The sequence below is a fragment of the Anser cygnoides genome, chromosome 2 (genome assembly GCF_040182565.1).
Source record: "Anser cygnoides isolate HZ-2024a breed goose chromosome 2, Taihu_goose_T2T_genome, whole genome shotgun sequence".
Classification (NCBI taxonomy): domain Eukaryota; kingdom Metazoa; phylum Chordata; class Aves; order Anseriformes; family Anatidae; genus Anser; species Anser cygnoides.
In genome coordinates this window covers 130,165,027-130,182,139 of record NC_089874.1, presented here as the reverse complement: position 1 = coordinate 130,182,139, position 17,113 = coordinate 130,165,027, and the positions used below count along the sequence as shown (strand labels likewise).

The 17,113-nt window shown below is 36.0% G+C and overlaps 1 protein-coding gene across 1 annotated transcript in view; it reads left to right on the top strand.

Annotated features, from left to right (window-relative positions):
- UBE2W (ubiquitin conjugating enzyme E2 W) overlaps positions 1-15,077 on the top strand; it is a 34,411-nt gene extending 19,334 nt beyond the window's left edge. The window contains exons 3-6 of the mRNA XM_048077027.2: positions 3,841-3,943; positions 6,434-6,589; positions 7,617-7,692; positions 12,154-15,077. Coding sequence (XP_047932984.1) covers positions 3,841-3,943; positions 6,434-6,589; positions 7,617-7,692; positions 12,154-12,167 — 349 coding nt within the window. The 3' untranslated portion in view covers positions 12,168-15,077. The remainder of the gene's footprint in view (positions 1-3,840; positions 3,944-6,433; positions 6,590-7,616; positions 7,693-12,153) is intronic.
- The last annotated feature ends 2,036 nt before the right edge of the window (positions 15,078-17,113 follow it).

Below are 17,113 nucleotides of genomic sequence, written 5' to 3'. Positions count from 1 at the left end.
TACTTGAGGTTTTATGAGACTTCAGTGCTTTTTGTATACCAAGTTAAATACTGCTGTTGCTTTTTAAATGGTGCTGTTTTTTGTGATACTTGATGCTGAAGAGTATGACTGAAAAAAGTTGAAATAGCACTTTCCAGAATTTGGTACTAATAGCAAACCGTTGTACATTTGGTGGATTGAAAATTGTTTCTTGCTTTACTTAGATTCCTTTTTTTTTTTTAATTTTTTTTTCAGGAAAAAAAAGTATTTTGCTTCTCAAAGAAAATCCAATCTAATTTTGCAAGAGCTTTTTCACTTGCTTAAACAAAAATAGCAATTAAGGGAAAGTGTACAGAAGGTGAAGAGATGTGAAAGGAGAAATCTTTTTTTCTGTTCATTGATTTCCATTTTTCTTAGGATGTCTTTGTCACCAGAGTGCTACTGCATTGCTTTTTCTGCTACATGCAATTTTCTTACATGCAAATAAAAACTTCCAGTTTATGGACTTTTTTTTTTTCAAATTGCCACTGTAACTCGCTTCCCAACACTAGTAACATCATGTTTTGCCCTTCAAGGGTGTTTGATGCAAAGTAGCATGTTCTCAGGTTTTTAATCAAATTGAAGTTTGTGTTGGTGCAGTATGCATTTGTGTACCAGTACTCTGGGGTTTGAAAGGAGCTGAATAAATTAATTGGAGCATATGATGTAACTAGGTCATCTGAAACTTTAAGCAATCTTTTTTTTTTTAAATACCCAATAATTAGAAGTTTGAGATGGCTTGAAAAAGAAAAAAAAACAAAACAAAACAACAAAAACGACACAGGAAAAATGGGTGCTAGTGATTCCTTGACCATAAAGGAGCAGTGTCTGGGCAGAATTTTCTTCATAAATGAAACTAGTTCAAAAACTTGAAAGTGGAGATTCTGGATCACAAAGACCAATAAAGTTGAATAGTGTTGGTGCAGTCTGTGTATAAATGTAAAAGCAGAAGGCATAGCAAAATATGTCATCTCAAGTGCAGCTAGAATAAATCAAAACAGAATATCCTGAGCTGGAAGGTACTCACAGGGACCATCAAGTTCAACTCCTGGCACTGCACAGGACCACCCAAAAACCAGACCCTGTGCCTGAGAGCGTTGTCCAAATGCTTCTTGAACTCCAGCAGGCTCGATGCAGTGACCACTGCCCTAGGGAGCCTGTCGCAGTGCCCGACCACCCTCTGGGTGCAGAACCTTTCCCTAACCCCCAGCCTGACCCTCCCCTGTCCCAGCTCCATGCCGTTCCCTCGGGTCCTGTCGCTGTCCCCAGAGAGCAGAGCTCAGCGCCTGCCCCTCCGCTCCCCTCGTGAGGGAGCTGCAGGCCGCCATGAGGCCTCCCCTCAGCCTGCTCTGCTCGGGGCTGAGCAAACCAAGGGACCTCAGCTGCTCCTCATATATCTTCCCCTTTAGACCATTCACCATCTTTGTAGCCCTCCTTTCGACACTCTCTAATAGTTTTATGTCCTTTTTATACTGTGGTGCTCAAAACTGCACACAGTACTTGAGGCCACACCAGTGCAGAGTAGATTGGGACAATCACTTCCCTCGACCATCTAGCAGTGTAGTGCTTGATGCACCCCCAGGGTACCGTTGGCCCGTCTGGCTGCCGGGGCACACTGTGGCTCATATTCTACTTGCCATTAACCAGCACCCCCATATCCCTTTCCATGGGGCTTCTCTCCAGCCTCTCATTCCCCAGTCTGTACGTGTTGCCAGAGTTGCACCATCCCAGGTACCGAATCCAGCACTTGCTATAAATTTCATATAATTAGTGGTGGCTCAGCCTTCTAATACATCAAGATCTCTCTGCAAGGCCTTTCTACCCTTGACAGAATCAACAGCTCTTCCTAATTTAGCATTATCCATTAATGTACTTGGTGATCTTAGAGTCCTGCATCCAGGTCATTTATGAAAACACTGAACAGAACTGGCCCTAAAGTGGAGACTCTGCAGAACCACACCAGTGACTGGCTAACAGCCCAGTGTAACCCCATTTACGATAAGCCTTTGAACCTGACCCATCAACTAATTGTTCACCCATCATACTGTGTACTCGTCTAGCTGTATGCTGGACAGTATTTCCAGAAGGATACTGTGAGAGAAAGCATTGAAAGCTGTACTGGAATTCAAAAAGATCACGTCTACTGGCTTCCCTTGGTCAACCAGATGAGTAACCTCCTCATAAATGGCAGTTAAGTTACTAAGCAGGACTTTCCTGTCGTGAAAATATGATTGTGTTATTTCAAGTGTTTTTTTCAATAAATCCCAGATTTGAAAACAAATCTAGGAGGGCATTCTTCCTAATCAGTGTCCTTAGTAGCTGTACCAAGAAGTTATCTTCAGTCTGCATCAGGAATTTCTTGGACCCGTTGGTATCAGCTGTGTGATATTCCCAATTAACATCTGGGAAATTGAAGTCACCCGTAAGGACAAGAGCAGTTGAGCTAGAGATATCCCTTAATTACTTGTAGAATATTCAACAGTGGTGTCAGCTTGGTTGGATGGTCTATAGTAGACTCCTACAACAACACCACTTTATTTACCTTAAGCCTTACCCAGAGGCTCCCAACAGTGTCATTGCTACCTGTAAGTGCCATTCAGTTCACTTCTGTTAACATTCAGTGCCACCTGCCCTGCAGTCAAAGGACTCTTCCCCAGGACAGTCATTGCCCTCCTTTACCCTCCTACTGTTAAAAATACGTTCCTCCTTAAGAGTGCAACAGCAGATCAGTGGAGAAAAAAAATTTTCTTAAAAAAAAGACGACGAAAAATATGCAACACTTAAATACAGGGACAGCCTATATGGTATGAGGGTGGAGAGACATTGAGAATAGGATCATCAGGACTGCCAGCTGAAGGAGACATCGGCTTTTCTGAATGCGTTGCTGTTCTAAAAAAAACTCTCAGCTGCCTCACTTGGGAGTGATGTACATGTTTTTGTTTGAGACATTCGTAGTCTCTTGATAAATCTTTACATTATTGTATTCCTCAAATGTGTAAAACTTGATCAAGGGTGAAAGATAAAAATGGGGAAGTGATGCTACAAAGGATTCTATTAAATGAACAACAGAACTCCAAAATGACAGAAGTGAGATAGCATGGTGTTGTTATACGTCTTGAACACTATACAGAATCTATTTTGACTGGATTTAAAAAAACACTAATTTCATGTTACAGTGGAAGAAGTAGATGCAGAAGAAAAACATACTGTGATATGTTGCATCTTAATTCCAGTTGCGAGTCATCCTTTTTCTGTTTTCAATTTACTGTGACCTTTTCATTTTTATATTACTAGCTTTTACAGTTTTAGTGTTCCCTTACATGCCAGATCACGTAATATTTAGTTTCTGACTTTTTTGTAGGGGTAAGTTCAAGAGCAGCATTCCCCATTCCCTCTTGGATATTGATTTTATTTTAGTAAACTATAACGATGATTTCCGTGACAGAAAAATGAAAACAGCGTGGAAAAAAGATGCATACTACTTTGTTTCCTTCCAAGCCCGATTTTATGTAGGAATAAACTTTGGAACAAGTCTTTTGTGTCAGCTGTGGCTCATGTAACAGTCATTTAATTGGGAACTGATGGATCTGTGATGAGTTCAAGTCATAATTCCTTGTATAATCTGTAGTGCTATAGCAATGCGTGCGTGTGAAATACTAAGCTTGTTTCTTTTAAATGTGGGCTGTATGCATTATTCTCTTATGATACTAATGGAAAGTTTAGAAAATTGGCTGATTAGTAGTTGATTCGATTTGTCCTGTGCTGCAGGAGTGAAATTATAATTTATTAGTCTATAATACTATTTTTTTCTTCATTCCTTAGGTGGATTGTAGACATGGAAGGTGCTCCAGGAACACTATATGAAGGGGAGAAATTTCAACTTCTATTTAAGTTCAGTAGTCGGTATCCTTTTGATTCGCCTCAGGTAACTGCTTTTTTATCTCCCGCTTAATTCTACCTCTAGGTTATAGCTGCATGGCACGTGCTGAATATTAATATTGTCCATGTATCCTGATATGCAGTTTAGTTACTTTAATTTGTATTAAACATATTGTGCAGGTGCCTTTACTCTTAGAAATGAGTCTGCAGTGAACTATAGTATCCATTGGAATCCACGTGTTTTCATAGGAGATGAAAGAATGGTGTACGCATGAGGCTTTTTTTGATACTTGTGTCATAGGAAAGAGAAACACAAAGTAGGAAGGTGCTTTTTACTGCAGCATAGGAGTTAACAAATAACTACTTCATACCCTTTCCTATTGCTTTTAACTTCGTCTTTCTAGTTCATTTTTAAAACTCTTGCATCTTCTCTGCTGCCATGGTTAATATGGCTGCCAAAAAAATGTTATTGTGGTAGGAATTCTTGTAAATACCTGGTCTCTTTGAGAGGCCTACAAGTCTAGTGGTTAGAATTAAGGTATAAACTACTGTATTGCTTTCATGGTAACATTAATTGCAGCATTACTACCAGGGTGCAGAATGACCTCTGTACATCTATCTGTCCATTACCTGTGAGGAATGTTTTAAAAAAAAGGATTGTAAGAGGTGTTAGGTTATCACTTCTGATCTCATCAGAAAGGAAGAAGAAAAGTGAGAGTGCCTTATTTCTTGCCTTGTTTGAGCTTGAATTTCAAAGAGTGATCTCTGATGCTTTTCTCATGGCTAGTGAAGCTTAAGCAAGGAGCTATGACAGTCACTTAAACTGTAAACATACGTATCTTTAGGTATTATGTTAAAAACTGGAATGCTGACTTTTCAGTCTCAGGTTTTAAGGAACAAACTGGCACTTGCACATCTGCATTTTGTCAGGTTTGCGGTGAACTACTTGTAGGTGACCTATGAGAGATTAATCACTTTCATTTGGTTCCAAGTAGGTACCGTTTGTGCTCATTACCCAACGTGTGTGTGGGGCTTTATGCAATTTATTGTAAAACGGCAAACTAGATCAGTACATGTACACAGATGTATTTATTTTTAAGCACAAAAGGCAATTAAGAATTTAAGTACTGGGTATTTGATTGTTGTAATGTCTAGAATTTTCATCATGCTGCTGTATGCTGAGTTCATTTATATTACAAACCTCTGGATTATAATTCTCCCTCCTGTAAATCTATTTACTGTGAATTGACGATTTACACTTCCTCTGCTTAATCAGTTGGTTGTTTTCTACATTAAATATATGTTATCTGTCAGAACATGTGTGCTTTTACTTACTTGCCTAGTCCTCGTTTTCCTGTAAAGCAAAGACATTAGATAGAAATGAAATACATTACAGGTTATGAAGGTAAGCTCTTCAGTGCTTAAGAAATATCTGTTAAAGATCTATGAAAGATCATTATGCATCCAGTTTTTCTACTGCTATAGAAGACTCCATGCTATTAGGCAAACAGGTTAAGCTCTCTCCCTTCAAGTTCACATGTGATTAAGGTGATACTTCTTGTAGGCAACAACGAGATGGGTGTGTGTGTGCATGTACGTGAACTTATGAAATACTTAAGAGGCTGTGGGATACAGTACAATGACATAACTCTACCATTCATAATCATAAAAGATTATAGTGGTTATGTTGGATAAGGAGCTCAGGAGTATAATGCTGCTGTGAGGATATTGGTTTTACTCCATTTCCATTGGTCCTGAGCTAACCATGTGTTTGACAGAAACTTCTGTAAGAGCAGTAATTGTTAAAACTGGTTTTCTAACCGTTTTTTGACTGTGATGTTATCTTTCAATAGAGAAGAGTTAAGGTTCTCAATGCTGTTTTTGTTGTTCACCCATGTTAAATAAAAACAAGTTCTATTTAAAATAATGATCTAAAAATATTTCCTATGTGGCAATGTACTGTGGTTGTAGAAGTTATAATTAATTGGGTTAGTTCATTTAACTCTTTATGAGTTGTCCAGAACTTACTTTGTTGTGTCCAGGATAATAGAAATACTCATTTATAAGTCTCATTGTGTTTCTTGGTGTATAATATTGTGGCTTATGAAACAATTAAAATCCAGGGTTTGGCTATGCAACTGTATTTCTTAGGATGTAAAGGACTGAGGCTACAAGATTTAAAAATTTTGGTTTGATATCTTTACACTGTTGCCTTTACATTTTTCTACTCTGTATAGATATTTGTAGGAAAAAAACCTGCCATTTAACCATCTATGCAACTTCATCTTCACTAGTTAATAAGGATTCTGTCACTTCATTTTACGTTTCAATTAATTGCTTGCAAAAATGAATGAATCTAATGTGGTAAATTGCATTATTTATTGTAAGTGAAAATGGTAGAATCCACTTCTTAAATAAGATATTGCTGTTTTTCCAAAAGCCATGCAGTTTTATTTAAAACTTGGACAATAAATAACAATACAAAAAATAAATAACAATACAAAAAATAAATTACACATGTTTCTCTTTTTTTTAGGTCATGTTTACTGGTGACAATATTCCTGTTCATCCACATGTTTATAGCAACGGTCATATCTGTTTGTCCATTCTAACAGAAGACTGGTCTCCAGCTCTCTCAGTGCAATCTGTTTGTCTTAGCATTATTAGCATGCTTTCCAGCTGCAAAGAAAAGGTATGGTTTTTTTAGCACCGGTGGAGTAGAGTAAGTGAAAGTTACTGGTTTTCTTTTTTGCAAAGTAAGATTCTTGCTTCTGAAATTCTGAAACAGGCAAATGTACTCTATGTTTCTATTATTGAAAAAGTACTAAGCTAGAGCTGCAAACTTGCAGTGCAGTAAGTACTTTTAAACTTTTTTTATGGTGACTTGCTCGTGTCATTGCTGGAAAAGCGGCATGGATAGAACCCTTCTACTTGTACTAACTGTGAAGTTAAATTCATACGATTCTGTGTAAATTGATTGTCTCTAAAGGCAGTGCAAAGTGACTATTTAAATGTATTTAATGCAGATGTCTAAGATATTTTTTGTTCATAAATGAATGGCACTCAGACTTCTTTTGTAAAGGAGGCTACTCTTTTGCTCTTGACCATTTGTTTTGGAGTGGAATTCCCGTGGAAGTTAATTTATTCAGAGCTTGTATATCAGTGATATCCAGACGTGTATTTGTTACACTCCTGTCACTTGTAGTCATGTGTATTTGGTAGAAAAATACCACCCGATTGCTTTGTATTATATTCTCTGCCTTCTGATGACACTTATAAAGACAACTGAAGAATATGAAGTGTTGATGAGACATAGATACTTGTTTGATGACAGCTTAAACAAAACTCGTTTTTCACCCACTCCAAGCTGAGATTTATGGATGTGAATTGGACCTAATATATAAAAATGAGATTCCAAACCACAAAGGAATTTATACAGCTGTTCCTTTCTTATGTGCTTTTTTTTTTTTTTTTTTTTAATTATCCCCTCTCCCATCCCCAATCTGTCTTCAAGTGGTTTGGAATTTCTCATGGAATCTTGACTTGAGTATCTCCAGTAAGAATCGTTACCGGGATTTTTCTTGCAAGGGCAGTAGCCCTGCTTGCTACCTCGTTGTCATTGCATTCACTTGATAACCTTTCCTAAGCTTATTAAATAGTTCATGTATTTACAATATGAGGATTGTTTGATTATTTGTAGGTCTTTTCTTCTGTTGCAGAGGCGACCTCCAGATAACTCATTTTATGTAAGAACATGTAACAAGAATCCAAAGAAAACAAAATGGTGGTATCATGGTAAGTATTTAACTAGGACCAGAAATTTTGAAGCTCTTTTAGACTGAAGGCACTTAAAATGTAGGAAAGTAGCGTAAATTCATTCAAAGCCTAAAATACTTTAATTTCCAAAATTTATGAAAATCCCATTTCTGAGATACCTGCTGTGAATTTCTTTATATCACACTTTAATAATTCCTGGTTGAAATTTAAACGACACAGATTCGTGTTTTACGTTGTAGGACTGAATTTGAATAAAAGTTCTTGTGAACTACATCAGTCCATGACAAGTCTTAAGGTGTGGGTGGGGAATGCCCTTAATTAAACTAGGTGTAGCTTTAAAACCATTTTTTTCTTTTGTTGGTGGTAACACTTTAAAAGCTTTCACTGCAATAAAAATACACCAATATGTTTATAGGCAGCCTTATTTTTTTCAGTAATTTCCCCTGTTCATCAGAATTTTCAGTGTGAGACAGTTGGCTGACTTAAAGGTTCTTAGGAACTAATAGTAGTGTAGTAGTAAGATTCTACACATACATGATATATACACCAAAATTGCTATGTATAGTACTACAGGGTCCGTAGTGCTACTGTTCCCCCCCCTTACCATCTGCTCTCTTTCTGACTTCATACTGTGTGGTTTCTTTCTTCTGGCTCCACATTTGTCATCTTCCCAGGGCTGGGGTTGGTTGTATGTGGTTATCCTATCTGGTCTGTTGGTGTGAAAGGAAAGGAAGAGCAGGACAGAGGGTAGAGATGGACTGTGCTTTCTTTCTCTCTTCTCCTGTTGGCCAATACTTTCTTTGCTTTCCCTAGGATAATACTATCAAATGGTGGTTATCAGAAGCCTATGTGTTTGGGGAAGGGTTGTATTAGAGTAGAAAATACTGCATGCTAGAATGGTGCAAGAAGAGCTGGTCTTATTGCTACATTTCACTGAAGCCTCTGTCATGAGACATCCTAATTTTTTCACTGTTTCCCCACCCCAGGACACGTTCTGTCCTGTATGTGAAATGAGATCAGGTAGTTTGAGGTAGCAGAAATGGAGAGGCAAATGCTAAAGCTTTCATGCTTAAATTCATAAAAACCCACAGTGCCCATGTGATTAAAAAATTGAGTGTTTCATAAAACTTGCTGATACCCATTTTTTTTTTGATAAATGGTAATGTAGCAGAATGAAACTGTGTTTCTTATAATACTCCAATAGTCTCTCTAAAACAAGTTGACTTCAGTCACAATAAGAGGAGTGCTGTATGTCATGGGGTTAACAAGTATGTAAGAAATTTAGGGCTGTTTATCATGTGGTTGTACATTACGCTGTTTTTAAAACTGGCTCCAAGAATAATAATACTCTTGTCTACAAGGATAATAAGCTGGATTTTTCATCTTCACTAAATTAGTCAGTAATCACTTTCTCTTCATTTTCTGTTTTCTCGCTCTTGCAATATGCTTGGTCCTTAACTATTTCTAGTTTTGCTTTCTCTTTATTGGCAATTTTTGGAGAATTTTTATTGATGTTTAATTTTGTTTTCACTTGCTAGTTATTTCTAAAGAGAAATGAGTTAAGTTTAATTTAGTGGCTTTATCTTGTGATTGAAACGTGTTTTGTTTACTTTGAATTTGTAGTAGAGTTTCTTTTTGATTCAGGATTGAAGTCTTAAGGAGAACAGTCTTCAGATACTACTTTGATTTCTTATTCATGAAATTCAATTTGAGTTAAACAGGCAAAATTCCAAATGAGTATGAAAAGAAATGTGGTTATCTGACTCTGAAAGTTGCTATATAACTGTGGCTCAAAGAAATCAAGCTCCTTATAGTCTACTAAACAAATAATTTAATTACTTCAAAGTAATTACACAGTGGCTGTTTTTTGAAAGTCAGGAAACCCTTTCCTCCCCCACAAAGTCAGAGTAACCTAAAAAGGCAACCAAAGAGGCAAGAGAAAACAAGTCAGTTATTTAAATAACTTTTGCTGGTTTGTTCATAATATTTTCATTTGTATTTTTAACTCCTTTTTTAATTACCAATTACAAAGTAGATCATATTTTAAAGTTTATTGGGCTTCCTTTCCCCTCCCCCCCCTTAAATGTGTATATATATTAAAACAAAACACTGATGTCTGTTGGACAAAAGTTTTCTTAAACTTTGGAGGGTTTTTTGTTTGTTTTTTTCTCCCTAAAATTTTGTGCACCCCTTGCTCCTGCTCTCAATTAATAGTAATTTTGTTTCTCTTCTGGCCATATAAAAAGTTTCTAGAGGACGATCATTCAATTTTCAGTACTTTCCTAACTGGTTTGAAGAAATGGTGGATTACACTAAAATGGGAAGTATAATTTGCCTGCTAATTTTAAGTGTTTCTTTCTGGAAAAGATCTGTATTCAACCTGAGGTATACCTGAAAAAATTTACAAGCTCTTAGAAGTGGTGGCTCTGTCATCTTACTTTTCTGCTTCTGCTGAAGTCTCACATATCTAGCCTTGTGGTTGAACCACTTTTGGGCTGGGTAAATTAGGGGAGAAAAATCTAAAAGCCCAGAAAGAAAAACAGTTAAGTGCCAGTCCTAATATGTGAGGGAGATGCAGAGTGGTTTTGCTGATTCTGCTGTCAAGTAGCCATTAATCTGGCTTAGCTTTAATGTGAAATTGAATCTTTGTATTGTGAAAAGACAGGAGGAGATTGTCATCATTTTTAACATATGCCTTTGAAGATTATTTTGTTTTCCAGTAGGTGCCTAGGATTTGTTTAGCTGGGAACAAGCAGTGCGTGATTGGGAGGTGATGTAAAGCAAACCAATGTAAACATAAGAGGCATAAAGTAGCACTTACAGATACATTCTGACATGTAAATGTGGTTCTGTGTGGATCTATCTTATTACTGAGTTTTTAATCTCTCATTTCATCCCTGCCTCAGCAAAGCAATTTATTCCATGAGCAGAATTACAGAGCCTACTTGCTACAAACTCAATGTCTTCGCAAGCTATCTCTCAAAACTCATTTCCTCTTACTAATGATCTCTTTGATAACTAAAAATATTTATAGATTATCTTCCCTACCTAATGTCTTCTTTAGCTGTACATTGAATTTCATGCTGACAATTTCAAAGTTGGTCATGCGTTGTTAAAAGACAAAGGAGGATCTTCCAGATAAGATTTTCTTGGTCATCCAGGCTGAAATTGGTTTCGTAAAGCTGTTCTGTATTCTTTGTATTGTCAGGAGGTAGATTTTTGTGAAAAAGAATAGCGTGATGGTGTTAATTTTCAACTACCAGCTCTTTACTGCTTTCAGTTTTTCTTTTTCAATAAGGAAGTGTTTTCCATGGTGTTTGTTCTAAACTCTGAGTACACCATTTAAACACCCTTTCTCTCTTGCATCCTTGCCCCATTTTTTTTTTACATGTAAAATTTTTTTGTCCCTTGCCTTCTTACCAAAACAAAGGCCTTTTTTTTTAAGTAATAGTATTGAGGACATAGTGTTTTCCAGTGAGAATGTAGAATCGTTTGTTGCTACTTCTGTTTCTACTGTTTACAGATTTAGTAGTCTGTATGGTTTATAGGACAACTTTTTCCGTGTCTGCAAGGTTACAAGTAAATGCATTAAAAATAACCAGACAGGAAGTCTACTTTCTGTTAATAAGCTTAATAACAACTGTTGCCAGTTGCAAATATACCGCAAGTTGATGTGTGGAATAGAAGGTTTAAAAGGAAGAGCTTTCTCAGGCAAATGCATACATTAAAATCTTAAAGCATAGCACAGAAATGGCTGGCCTAGAACACTCTTTCATGATATGCTCAGTCACAGTATCTAAAATTTCACAGAATCACAGAATCATCTAGGTTGGAAGAGACCTCCAAGATCACCTAGTCCAACCTCTGACCTAACACTAACAAGTCCTTCACTAAACCATATCATTAAGCTCAACATCTAAACAAGTTATTTTCACATTTGAGGTTTAGTATTGCAGTAGTAACCTATTGCTTTGGCATAATTCTGTCAGCTATAGTTTGTGTTGATGCTTGAGAACTACCAAAAGAAAAAAAAAATATTGAGAGCAAAAGCATCAGGAGAAGCCAACTCTGCCGACTCTTATCGCTACATATTCCTTATAAAGGATTTCTCAGTTCGAAAAATTGGTGTGGACCTGCTGTACTTGAAGGGGTGGAAAATGTTAAGCATATTTGGTATTTCACTTTCCTAATGAGTAGCTTTCTAAATATTAAATGTGGAAATTATTGTCCTTTTAATGGAATATTTGCTAATACTAATGTGCTCAGGGGGTATATGTGTGTTTTGGAAGTTTTTTCTTTGATATTCTCACCTTTTTTTTCGTAAGTTGTTATTGAACAAAGCTGCAGACTTACTCAGTTGGTGTGTTACTGCTGCATGTTAATATCTCTGCCAGGAATTGCTTCTGCGTACAGCGCCGTGCTAACTTGGACTTGGAATGTTTACGTGTTTTCCATAAATACTCTTTTTTTATTTTAAAGATGACACATGTTGATGCCACCATTTTGTGATCCTCGTAGCAGAAGATAGTCCTACTGAGAAAATGAGCACTTTGATCATTCAGTCTTTGAACTTTAACCTTTGACTGGAAGTGACCTATAGGCAATGAAGACTACTTCCTTTGACTGCATTTTTACTAGTGTGCATTCTGGGCGCATGTTGATCGCTGGTTCAGTCCATGCAACTGACATGCTTTTATTAGTCATACAGTATTAATGCAGGTGTCCAGAAATGTCAGAATAATTCCATTATTTTTATTTTAAGCTTTTGGAAGAATTCCAGGTCTTCATATATTGTGCAATAACACTGAGCTCCTTGGCGGTTTTGGTGCATCCATTGCCGGCAATGGACATTGTACCAGGGAAAGGTTTTGCTCCTGCCACAAAAAGATTGATGCATGACAGAGCTTACGAAAGTTTCAGATATATTTGGATTATAAGCAAGGGATCTACCATTACTTTAAAAGCCACCCCATTCTTTTATATTTGGATTCTATGCACTGTGATCACAAAACTAGCAGCATGAGTTAACATGCTTAGCTGAAGGACTGTAATAAGATCATTGCATATTTATTAAATTGTTTATCTGCTGTCAAATTGTTTTGACGTGGAAGGTTTTTCAAGTGACATTGGCAGGGAGGTACAATGTTATCCCTATGGTGAAATAAAACTACTTTTGTATATAGTTATTCATATCTCTGAAGCAAAGGTATGAGTAATTTAGGGTATGAGTGATTTAATCAAGAATTTATTTTGGAGATAAGAGAGGATGGCAGTGATATAACTGAACTTGCTGCAGTCCGTAATTGGGCTTGTAATTTGTACTTTAGAGCTTTTTCCAAATAGATTGCACACTGTTATTTCCGGCTAGCCATCAGCATGAGCCCTACTGCCTACACCGATATTTCATTTATTTATGTGTTTGAAAGCAATCCATATAACATTTTTTGTTTGCATTCACTGTTTCTTTTGTTGTTGTATGTCATGTTTGAATGTTACAAAACAATATTTTGATTGAAAAGCTTTGTCAGAAGATATTTTCATGTAAATTATTTCTTTACCTTGTAAGCATCATCTTGTCTTTTAATCCTGTACTATAAAAAGAAAAAAAAATACATTTTTGACAGAGGCTTAATGTTTTGACAAAAAAAGTGTGGACCTTCTTATTTAAGTTTAGACTAAAATATATTTTCTTAAACTTGCTTGTCCCACGCAGCCATACTGTTGTTTTTTTTTTTTTCCAGGCTTTTACTTCACCAAAAAAAGATGAAAAAGCCTAAAACCAGATTAACGTTTTTTCTATGGAGCAACATTTATTGAAATAATAGGTAGTTGTTCTCACCACTCTGTAATATTTTGATACTGCAATTAGGTTGTCTTTTTAGGAAGCACTTTTATAAACTTAATACCTTTACGACGTATGCAAAATTTCTATGAATTTTTTTTTACTGTTGCCTTATTGTTGCACTCAAAAAATAAAAATAAAGTGGTCAATACATGAATGTCTAAATCAAGTATCTACTTGATTTAAAAAAAAAACACAAAACAGAAAAACAACAATGAAACAACCCAGAATGAGTAACTACAATAACAAACAAAAATTTGGCTGATTAATGACTCTTTTTTTTTTTTTTACTGCTGTATAATAACTGACAAATTTTATAGCCTTGTACATACTTCTCTGTTACCTAATGTTTAAAACATTTTTAAAAAACATAGATGCATAACTCAGGGTGGATAGAGTTCAAATGGATTTACTCTAGAGAAGTATTTTGTACAGCAATTTAATTATCGATATTGTCAGTGAAGTAAGGCTACAATATTCTTCAGGAACTGCTATTTTTTCTACTGTACTGAAAATATTTCTTGGCCTTTAAAACTCAATGGTAAAATCTAGCTTTGGATATAAATTTGATGTGTATATATACTTTCACAATGAGCCTTTAAAACATAGAATTCAGATTCTTTTAAGAGCCAAAAATAATCATTTTAAGCAAATGAAATAGTTGTGCTCCTAACTTTTTGTTTAGCTAAATTTTATTGTTTTAAGTTAATCAAATCAGTTATTTTTGAAAATGGTTCTTATGAAAGAGCAGTAATCTGAATACTTAATCTGTATGTTCTTGTTAGCTGCTCTTTATTATTGATTGAAAAAATTGTCGCATCTTTGAGAAATTCATGTATTTTCATACAGCTGGTTCATATAATGGATCCTATCAAATAGTCCACAATGAAGAGACCTTATTGTGACACAAGGTAACGTGTCCGAAGAAGTGGTTCAAGTGCATCTTCTCAGATACACGCATCTTTTCATATGTTGGATTGCCCTAGTACAATACATGGTTTCAGAGAAGCTTTATTACTGTATGTACTTTGTTGAAGATCTGCGTTGTAATGCAAAGCATTTTATGTTTTATTGACCTATGCTATCGTGTGGACTATGATGAAGTAAACCAAATTTATGCTGCTCTTTAATTTTATCAAACCCTCTATAATAGAGAAGTAGAAATCCAAGATAGATTAGAAGAGAAATTACCTCAAGTCTTTTAGTTTACAGTAGAAATGCATCCATTGGTTCTCTCGTAGATCTGTTGGTAAGTTCACCTATATACAGAGGGCAAGGACAAAACCTATATACCACTCAAGCCCTCAAAATAATGCAACTATTCTGACAATACTATGATGCCCTGAGAAGGGGCTTAAATTAGATGAAGGTGGTGCCATCCTTTCTGTAGGATGACCCTGTGTATGTAATTTTCACTTGGAATTTCTCACATCAAATGGTTACAGAATTGGCTTGAAATGATCTTGCTTTTATTTTGTGTCAATGTTGATGTTGTTAAACACTTTGTTTTGTGTTTAGTGTCTTTATACTATAACACAATAAATTCTTGTTTTAAAATAGATTACTACCCTTGAATGGAAATACGTGTGGACCTTTTCATGGTGGAGTGCAGAAACATTGTTCATTACATTTAGCTGCTCTTGAGACAAAGCTGTCAGTAATTCCTAAAAGCTGTGATGGATATCCAGAGAGGGAAGTGTGTAGTACTGAGATGTCTCTTGTTTTCTCCAGAGGATATCTGTTGTAGAGCTGAAGAAAATAGTGTCTTAAAACAAACAAACAAACAAAAAAAAAACAACTTGTACTAAATTACCAGGTAGTAAACCTTCGTTATGTCAATAATTGCTTTCAGTTTGGATTTTTTTTTTTTTTTTCAAGATCTGTTTTGGAAAAAGACACCACCTTGATACCTGAAAAAAATATTTTTGGGAAAAAAATAAGGTTTTAATGCATATGTGTTGCAGTATACTCTTCTGGATGTTAGATTTTTAGTTATTACTTTACTTGAAAGTCTGGCCAAGCATAGTTAACATCTAAGGCTTTAAAGATAAAATCTAAAGAGACCATACATTTCCCATTCCAGTAACTTTTAAAGAACAGATTAGACAAATGGTTGTCATGAAAAGTTTAAATATAATAAGACTTTCTTGTCCAATTTTTGCTGTTTTTTTTTGTATGTAAAAGTTTATTAAAATTTAAAAAAGAGAGGGGGGGCACCTGTAGCATTCATGTTTTTAAAATTATGTCTTGTTGATATCCAAAGCTTTGGGATAGTGCAGCTACATAATACCTAACTTTGCTAGGGGAAAGCTAGTATAGTTTCCTGTATCCTTGGTAAAGCAGTTCAGAATTATGTTGTGCTGCACACTTGCAGTGAAGCTTCGTGAATTCTGGTGATTCTAAAGAATTAAGTTTGTACAAACTTTCTTTTGAAAAAAAAAAAACAAAACAACGGTTGGTTTCAATCCAAATTACTAGTTCCAGATTGGATTTGGTCTCAAAAGCAGCAGTACCTGAACAGTTGAGTGTTGAACTGAATAAGGAAAATGAAACTGCTGTAGTGATTGATATTCCATCTTCAGGTGCAGCTACCCAGAAGGATGGGAAGATTGATCTGGGTTTTGGTTTATAATGCAGGTACTTGTTGGCCTATCTTTTCCAGGACTTACGCAAACTTTCCAGACCATCAGGCTCATAAATAGTTTCAAAGATTCAGAAGAGTAGAAATATGAGCCTTTCTTTTAATATATTAAAATATAATTCAGAAATATACAATTGAAAATACTTAGCCACTCATATTTAATTTTACTGATTAAAAACAATGCAGGATATTTTATGCACTTGCCGTATTTTTTCCCCAGGTTTTAACTACTTTTTAAAATTAGTGTTTGAGGGTTTTTAAGCAGTTTCGTAACACTGACGATGGTTGCTTGACTTGTGCTGGTATGTTTTCTTGTTTTAAAAGCTCCACGGTAGGACCTTTAAACTTGTGTCATTTCTTCAGCAGCTGGGAACATGTTTGTTAGATCTGTTTGGAGTGCGTTCTGCCAAGCAGGTCAGGGTTAAATCTGTTCAGATGAATGTTCTGGGCCCTTTCTCTTCCCAGCACTACAGTATTATCTGGAGGATGTTAATGCAGTTGTCCAGGGCATAGTGTTACATCCTTACAGATGAAAAGAGCAGGGTTACAGCCATTCGGTGTCTGTTTACTGCTACTGAAAAGGAAGAATTTGTGCTCCTCTTTCCTTTCCAGCTTCATGCTTCACATTCTGCCTTGCACCTAGCTTTGTCTGTGTTGTACTGAGATGATTTGGTAGATGTTAAACAAGTATGTAACTGAGCTGAGAAGAAAAAGTGAAAATCTCAGCAAATTGAATCAGTTTAATGCATGATCAAGAGTTTTGGAGCTAGTACAAGAAACTGAAAGGACTGTGCAGCTGGGGATTGGGAGGTAATGACTGAAATCTGATTCATATCTTTAGACTTCTCTGCGTAGTGTAAAGTACTAGAAGCTTTGTTTTATGTAGAAGCTGAGTTATGTGCTCTGAGAATCCTGAGAGCTGGAGGTCTGGACTATGGCCATCTTTGGTGGAGAAT